Genomic DNA, 9,950 nt, shown 5'->3' on the forward strand with positions numbered 1-9,950 from the left:
AGAAAAGCGGTGTGCTTAACCCACTAAACACCGTATATCATGTTAACAGCCGCGTTACCACTTATTCCTTAACATTCTGGAGTACCTTCGAACCCTGAAATTTCTTTTTCCTTTAACGTTATTTCTTTCTTTTTTTTTTTGCTCGACTACAGAAGGTCTTATTAAACTGTGTTTAATATTTGACCCTAATAAATTAGTGCTAGTCGGTAGTTTGTATTCACACGTTTAGACATAAAAGTGTAAAGTTACAATGTTTATTTAAAAGAGCAACACGCAAGTTTCTTGCTAGTTCTTCTTGTAATGAGACAGCTTTCCAAATGAGCGGTAGATTAAAAGAAGGTTGACTATTCAAACGTGCTTAAATTAAGTTGATTTGAATAAAGGATTTTCTATTCTATTGAAGTTTAATTATAATATTATACATATATCACTAAGCATTGTGAGTATGTTCTACTATGTTCACTACCGTTGCCAGTGATATTAAACTATATAAAATATATATACTTAATCCCCATACAAAAGCCATAAATGCGAAAATATATCTGTTTGCACATATTATAACGAAATTACATATGTTATATGTAGGTTTTATCTCGAGGATAATTACATAATATATAGCCTATATCTATTATGTACATAAAACAAACTCGTGAAAATTGGTTCATAGTATTTAATAAATACATATTTTTTAACGTCAGTTCAAGGGTAGCAATTAAATATATTATATATGTATTAACAGTTCAAATGACATAATAAATTTAAGGCACTGAAATTATATATAAATAATTCACATCAATTTTTGTTGATAACAACACAGTTCTGCCATTTAAATGTTCAATTTTTTTATAATGGAATCTCTGACACAAACATTTGATCTAGTAGATACGAATGAATAAACAAAGTAGCATATTATTGAAATATATTTGTATATTGTTGTATGTTTAAATATTGTTGTTTGCGTATTCCTAATTAATTTGTCAATAAATTTTCGTGCTGACAGAATTTTTTGAAGGTTGCTGATTCCTAATTGTTTTACTCGGTTCTGTCAGTTGTGCTGTACTATCAGTCGTGACCGCTACATTCCCCTCATTACTCAAAATTCTTAAATCGAAATCCACTGAATTATCTTTTGGAACTTGAAATTCTGTATCGTCAATTTCATCATCACAATTCCTTACGTAGTTATCATTATTAGTTGCTTTATATGGAATATCTATTTCTAGTACACCATTATTGAAAGTCCATGTAGCTTGACGAATATTGACTATATCCGGCAATATTCTGAGCTCAAAATAATTTGTCATAGATTCATCAGTTTTTTCTGCGTATATATATAAAACGCGATACTTAGTTTTAAGAAAAATACCTTCTTCTGGAAAATCATCTAGTGAAACTTGTATTGTATAGACATCGGATTTAAAGAGCTCAACGCTTCTATTATTATTGTATTCAGAGCACAGTTGCTTTAGATTCTCATCGATGGATATGACGTCTCTTGCTAAGTGGTCGAAGGTTCTCTCTCGGCTTCTGATACGGTACTCGTGATGTCTTCTATGACATGGTGATGAATGTCTCCAGCAATGGCGGTGGCATTCCACGGCGATAATCAAAGTTATAAGAATTATGGCGCGGTACATTGTTATTGGCGTGTATATTTCACTGTGCGCTCCAACGACTGACTCCAGTTTCACTAAACGGAACGTTATATGGTGATAAGATTATTTATAAACTACACCAATGCGAATAGATTGAAAATGTCTGTTTGTTCATTCGTTGTGGTCAGTAAAATAATCAATAGGTTTGGAATATAAAACATATTTGGTTAATGGTTTTCCTCATTCGCTCGCGTTAGCAGCTCAAGTGTCGGTTGGAGAACGATGCGATTCTGCTTTAAATGGTGTTGCTAGATGAATGTATCACTGTCCGCCCGAATCTTATCTAAATTACGTAGGGGTATTAAAATTTTGATGAATCTCCCCAATAAATTAAATCTTTAATATTGTTGGCGACCGACCGCCGAACTCTTTTGATATTATTATTTTTAAATTTATATATTTGAAACGTTCTTTCTTATATGTCGTGTTATTTGATATGATATATTATATAATATTTGACCTCACTTTATTGTATTATTCTCTCATTGTGTTTGGATAGATCGCAACTGTATTTAAATATATTTTACTATCATATTCTATACGTGTTTTCATCATTTAGACATCCCATACAGTACATCGATCCATTACAATTATATTTGTAGTGATTGTTTCTAAATAAGCAAATATTTCTTTTGTAGTTTGCCTTGTTTTTTTTTAAGTACTGCTAGGGGTTTACTACTCTGGCGTTCTCGTTTTTGATTTTAATAAAACAGCGTCGCTAAGTCTTTTGTGTTCTTCTTTATTTCTATTCCATCACCGAATTACCACTATCCCGTACTTCATTGTGCCCAGAAAAGAGTTCTTGCCACATAATCTTCTCAAAATTATAGGGGAACTGCCAACTCTGGTAACATTGGCTATTTGTCATAAAAAATTGTGATTAGACTATCATCTTAGCCAACAAAAAATATAGACGGGAAATGTATAATTACAAACTGTAGCCATTCTTTTGAGAGTATAGTTATTGTTTTTATGTAGGTAGGTACATTGGTATTTTTTTTTATATTTATCCGTTTCTCTTCTGTTCTGTTTAATTTATTATATTTATATATATGTATATTGATAGATTTGTTTTTAATAGCCGCGATTTAATAACTAAGTTACACCTATATACATATTCTATTATATTTTAAACTAACTGTTCCCGCGACTTCATCCGCGTAGAATTAAACTTTATTTTTCTAAAATTAAAAGAAATCTAAAACAAAAGTAGCCTAAGTTACTCCTTATTACAACAGCTACCTGTCAAAAAAGTTACGTCCAAATAGGTTCAGCCATTTCAGAGTTTAGCCGGAACAAACAGACAGACAGACAAAAATTGTTAAAAAAAATATTTTGGTGTATGTACCGTATTTCTATTCATATGCATGTAGTAAAAAATGGTTATTTCAATATTACAAAAAGACAGACCCTATTTTATTTATATGTATAGATTATATTTTGAATATATAGGTATATTTATTTATTTTTATATAATTTGGTGGGTGGGTAAGATTATAGAATTCCATACAATTACACTTAGAATTCCATACGAGATATATACAATTCCATAACTATTATATTGTATTAAATAATGATAATAACTATTATATACTAATGACTATTATATTCTACTTAAAATATAATTATCTTGTATTTGATAAGTAATGTTTTTAACCCAGTAACACGTAACTTAACTATAAACAAAATGTATTCTCGTGAGATTATAATTCATATTATCGTGAATTGATACAAACCGGTCTGCTCTAGTAACTAATTACAATTTGATGACTGGGGTGATTTAAGTCTCAATTACAACCATCGAGAATCTGGATGATTGAGTGGTTTGACACTACCTTACTTCTTACGGTCACAGGTTCTGTTCCCATACAATAAAAATTGAGGTTGTACTTATAATTTGATTGTGAGATCATAAAGTATTTATTCACATGCAGTATGTTTATATATGTATCATTACATAGTATAAAACAAAGTCGCTGTCTACGCGTCTCTATGTATGCTTAAATCTTTAAAACTACGCAACGGATTTTGAAGCGGTTTTTTTAATAGATAGAGTGATTCAAGAGGATGGTTTATTTAATACATGTACACCCGTGCGAAGCCCGGGCGAGTAGCTAGTAAGCTATATGACATTACGCTACGACCAATAGCAGCCGATATCTAAATAATAAGAAAAATATACAATAACAAAATTAAAATGCATAATGCAAAATGCATCATCACCCGTTATCGTATCAGGATGTGGTAGAAGGATACTGGGACAAAAGGCTAACAAAAGGCTAACTTTAATTAAATGTATAATACATGTACATCCATGCCAAGCCGGGGTGGGTAGCTAGTGAATATATAAAAATAATATTTATTTTACAACTCACAAGGAAGATTACAATCTACATTCATTTATGTTTAAACTCTCAAGTTGTTCCTTGTGTGAGTCTGGAATCTGAACTAGGTCGAGTATCCAGTATCACTTTTATAGAAATTTATATATATTGTGCCTTATTTTTATTTACATGTCTCATTTATATTAGTGTACCGCCAACAACCTTTCTCTGCGCCGCAACGCCGCAAGGTGTTAAGTCTGCTATATGTACACATTATTTTTGTGCATTTAAGTTAAATAAATAAAACATTTGTATTCATAAAAAAATTAAAATAAAAAAAGTATTCATAACATAAAAATCGGCTTTTACTAATACTGACTAACATTATAACTGCCTGTGTCTCTCTCTGTCTGATTGTATGGATTAATCGGTTGAATTGACGTGCATGATCGTATAAAGAGAATTTATATCTTATATTCTTTTATCTCAAATGAAGTCGCAGGAAACAGTTGGTTCTTTTTTACTATTTGATAACACAGGTTGACTGATAGGCAGCACAGGAGACGAGACTGTCATCTTAGATTGTTTAACATAGTAACCTAAATGCCGTTTAACTAAAGTTAATAATTTATTTTGGGGCAATTGCGTAAGGTTTTACAACAAGCTACCAGAGCCTGTTATAAATCTGCCTGAAAAAAAGATTCAAATGTCGTATAAACACACACACACACACACTTGCTGTGAATCTCAACGAGGTGCACGGATGTAATCGTTGTAAATAATTATAAAACACCAAATTGTAAATGAAATCGTAATTATATATATCTATTAAAATGTCGATCTATTTAGCGGTGTAACAAAATATTGAAAAATAGAAAAACAAATGACAATCGTAATGTAGAGAACAGTTTCTATATCTGAATATTATGAAAGAAATAATTGAGGGGGCTTTAATACTTATGAATTACATTGACAAGAAAGTGCCACTTACTGATATAAGCACACACTATACACACATCTTTGATATGAGCGTGCATTTGATTTCTTATCGCATAATATACTATTGGAAAAATGTGAAAAAATGGATTAAGAGGTTTAGCCCTGAAATAGCTATCTAAATAACAGAACCCAGTATGTATATATTAAAAAAAAATGTAGAAGAAATTTAAAATTAAAAAAAGATTATGTGATTGCACTAAGAACTTATGTGCGTAGAGGTTTCTATGTTGATTATCCCATGCTTCTTAAATGTTAATATGTAATTATTTATTTAATAAAAAAACACCTAATCAAAAGAGCAACACATAAGTTTTTTGCTCATTCATCTTGAATCTGCGTACCAAATGAGTGGTAGAATAAATAAATATGACTAGGTGTTCGAAAGTGCTTGTATTGAGTTTATTTGTATAAAGATTATTTCTATTTCTGTTTCAGTGGAAACTACACTTAAATTTTCAAATAAAAAAAAAAAATATCTACTTATTAATCATGTAATTGCTTGCATTTTTAGATAGATAAATAAATGATGGAGCAAACAGCATAGAAGAATAGATTAGAATAGAAAATGATTTAGTCAAATAAACTTAATTTAAGCACTTTCGAATAGTCAATTTTTTTTAATCTACCACTTATTCGGAAAGCTGTCTCATCACAAGAAGAATAACCAAGAAACTTGTGTGTTGCTCTTTTAAACAATCCTTGTTAGTTCACATTTTACAAGTCGAAACGTGTGAATACAAACTACCAACCAGACCTAATTTATTTAGGCTCAAATATATAAATACAATAAAATTAAATCAGTCGTAGTGATAAGAGCAGATCAGTCCCTACAAGCATCACATTCACGAGTATGACGGATGAGCCAGCAATCATTGAAATAGAAATAGAAATAGAAATAGAAATAATCTTTATTCAAATAAACTCATTACAAGCACTTTTGTATAGTCATATTTTGATTCTACCGCTCATTCGGAATGCAGATTCATCACAAGAAGAATGAGCAAGAAACTTGTGTGTTGCTCTTTTTAATAGATGCGCTCGACGATTGAGATTTTAGGGAGTCCAATGAAGTTAGATAACTAAAGAGTAGATAGTACACAAGAGCAGATAATGGCTTGGCCTGTTTGACTTAGTCGAAAACAAAACTAATCATTCGACCTAAATACTACTTACCATTAAATTATAGGTGTAAGACACTTAACGAACATACTCGTTTTTTACGAATAACGTCATCTACCTGAGTGCTCGGTGAAGCCCCGAGGGCAATATACATACATGTACTATGTTGTAATAACATTCAAAGTTAAATATTTTACAACATTAAAAAAAAATACGAGCTGAGTTTCTTGTCAGTTCTTCTCATCTCGAAATCATTCCGAACTGACGGTAGATTTGACATATCATAAGAGTCTGTAATAGACCTACATGAATAAAGATATTTTGAATTTGAATTTGAATTTGAAATAATGTGTACCTATACATTATTGATAAAAAAAAATTATGACTAAACTAAAAAAATAAGTATATTAAAAAAAACAATGACGGAATCAGACTTTGACCAATATATAATATACTAGCTGTCCCGGCACGTTATTTAGCCTTAAAATAAAAAATAAAAATTAGGGGTGGACTACCCCTAACATTTAGGGGGATGAAAAATAAATGTTGGCCGATTCTCAGACTACTCAATACGCTCACAAAATTTCATGAGAATCGGTCCAGCCGTTTCGGAGGAGTATGGGAACGAGAACTGTGACACGAGAATTTTATATATAAGATAATAAAATAAGAATACTCGGAGTACGGCGATTTATTTTAAAGTTTTATTTGCTACTAGCTACTCGCCCCGGCGTCGCACGGGTGTACATGTAGTATATATATAAACCTTCCCCTTGAATCACTCTATCTATTAAAAAACGCTTCAAAATCCGATGCGTAGTTTTAAAAATTTAAGCATACATAGGGACGGACAGACAGTTTTATTCGGACTACTCTAATGCTGTTGGCCGCGGCCGGCCTTTACAGCTTCACCGGACGATAGTGGGGAGTTCCGATGGTACTCCAAACCCGCGGAACTTATGGAGCGGCTAAAGACCAACTCCTGCCTGATGGATACTCCTTTAGTTTGAGGGCACCACTAGGGGTTCGGAGGAGTATGGGAACGAAAACTGTGACACGAGAATTTTATATATAAGATACATATTTTATTTTATTTATTTATTTATTCATTTATTTCAGGCAACTAGGCCCATATTATAAATACCTTATAGACTAACATACATATAATATAATATTTAAAAACTAATACAATAATATTGTCTGTGTGATCACGGCACTGAAGACGGCAATCTGCCACGGTAGCGCCGATACACCACACCTTTCGGCCAGTAGTCCTCTTTCATGAAGGTGGGCAGCAAGTCGGTGGGGACCAGGGCCACAAACGCTTTGAAACTCGCGTTGTGACTCGACTTCAGCTGCGTTACCCTCAATGTCAGGTTACTCTTGGTACGAATATAATCGACAATGTCCTGCTCCTTAGTGGCGTAATGTAGACGGGACAGGTACATTGTCGTGGTCGGTGTAGCAGCACGCATTTTATATATATATACCATATTTATTGGTATGTCTGCAGATTTTGCAAGGAAAGAAACATGTGACAAAATATATTCATAGCAATAATTAAGACTAACACATAGATGATGTTATTTTCATAATTTTATTTCTAATTTTGTATAGATTTGGATCCGTGTGAAGTAGGGATGGGTTGCATAATAAAGTAAAGAATTCGTCAGTCCAGTACGGCGTTCGATGTCTGCTCAATTGGATGTAACAAGGGATAGAAGTTTATTCGAACTGTTTGACAAACTTATCTCTTCTTATTATATGCTTTTGTAAATATGATACATATGATGTAATATGATTACATATTATAAAACAAAGTCGCTGTCGCTGTCTGTCCGTCCCTATGTATGCTTAAATCTTTAAAACTACGCAACGGATTTTGAAGCGGTTTTTTAATAGATAGAGTAATTCTAGAGGAAGGTTTATATATATAATACATGTACACCCGGGAAAAGCCGGGGCGAGTAGCCAGTGATATATAAAGGAATCTACTAGTATGAATTCATATTGTTGTTTTTTTATTATGACCGCATATGTAAGAAAACTATATGTTTTTTTATATCTGAAATATTGTAATGCTGCTGGCCACAGATGGTCTTTACAGCTTTACCTAACGATAGGGGGCGAGTGCAGAGGGCACTCCAAATCCGAGGAAGGATTTATGGAGCAGCTGAAGGCCAACTCCCGCCTGACGGATACGACTTTAGTCTGAGGGCACGCTACGGGTTCGAACCTCGGCTAATGCCATCGTTTTCGATCTCCTTTAGCATTGAAAGGGAGGTCGATCGGAGAGGCAAAAAAAAATGTTAAATACTAGGTAATGTGATTTTTAGGCACTATGAATGCAAGAATGCCTTTTGTAATTCATTACGAACTAGGGGCTCTATTCGGCTTTGCCATGATTGATGTTGTTCTGCGCATTATACATAGTAGGCAAACGTTAAAGAAACATAACGACTGTATTAACTTTTCTAATACTCTGTGCAACTTTCTCAGGAACCTACTCCTGACAAATGAATGGAATAAAAATCTCCACTAAAAAAGTTCTTTAGTGGAGATATTTTACTCCATTCATTTGTCTGTTTGGCTGTGCGGTCTAGAAACCTGTGCCTGGAAATATGGAAAACAACATCTGAATCCCCATTTTTAGAATTTATGGGAGAGAAATAATGCCATATTACTTCAATAAAATTATTGTATGTAGGTAATTGTGGCTTGAAAATAATTTAATACTTTAATAGAATAGAATAGAATAGAAAATCATTTATTCAAATAAACTTAATTTAAGCACTTTTGAATAATCAACATTTTTTTAAATCTACCGCTTATTCGGAAAGCTGTCTCATCACAAGAAGAATAAGCAAGAAACTTGTGTGTATAATACTGGCATTATACAGATTCTTATCTATATTTTTTTTAATCATTTGAGAAATACAAACACATTTTCTAATTGACCAAAACTATTTCACCAAAGTTTGAAGTCGATGTTTTTACAAATGTTTTATTTAATTGAACATTGATTGATATGTATAATTAGGTAAATAGTTTACCCGTGTGTTCCCATATAAAAATAAATAAAACGTAAGATCCTGTGATTTTTACTAATTATACGTATAAATAACCGCGTCAAATTCAAAGTACTTAGAGGTTTTAATTTTAATTTTATTTTTATTTATTTAATAAAGATTTTATTTTATACAATGACAAAGACATTTATTTTTATACAATGATGGATCCTGTGATTTTTACTAATTATACGTATAAATAACCGCGTCAAATTCAAAGTATATACTTGGAGGTTTTAATTTTATTTATTTAATAAAGAGTTTATTTTATATAATGACAAAGACATTTATTTTTTTACAATGACTCGCCAAACTGCCAAACAGTTTTGTGGGCAAGATATAGTAATTAGTTTTCTTAATACTTACCTACATAGATATTTATACATAAATACACATTTTTATAGAAATTTCCATCTACAGGTAGCACAGAGTAGATTTATATATAAAATTACTTTAGATGGAAATTTCTGTAAAAATGTGTATTTATATAATAATAAATTATATATTGTTGTTAATTATAACTAAGTTTGCAAGAAAATTAAATGTACAGTTTAAGTGTGATTTTAATGTATGCTAAGAAACTTTATTTATTAGGAACAAATAGTAAATAACAGATTCTTATCGATAATTTATTTAACCATACGAAGAATACAAACACATTTATTGGTCAAAATAATTTCACCAACTTTTGATGTCGACGTTTTTACGTAATTTTAATTTATTTTCACGCGTTCATAATATTTCCTTCTACACGTAGTTCAGTGTAGATTTATATACAAAACTAG

General features: G+C 31.6%; 1 protein-coding gene across 1 annotated transcript; it reads right to left on the minus strand.

Annotated features, from left to right (window-relative positions):
• Window positions 1-962: 962 nt before the first annotated feature.
• On the minus strand, window positions 963-1,702 carry LOC131850145 (uncharacterized). Its single transcript, XM_059200322.1, has one exon. It carries the CDS (start codon window positions 1,635-1,637, stop codon window positions 978-980), a length of 660 nt encoding a protein of 219 aa, XP_059056305.1. The 5' UTR covers window positions 1,638-1,702; the 3' UTR covers window positions 963-977.
• Window positions 1,703-9,950: the final 8,248 nt, after the last annotated feature.

This window comes from Achroia grisella, unplaced genomic scaffold, assembly GCF_030625045.1.
Source record: "Achroia grisella isolate CSIRO2021 unplaced genomic scaffold, CSIRO_AGI_Agris_v1 utg11170, whole genome shotgun sequence".
In the NCBI taxonomy this organism is placed as follows: Eukaryota; Metazoa; Arthropoda; class Insecta; order Lepidoptera; family Pyralidae; genus Achroia; species Achroia grisella.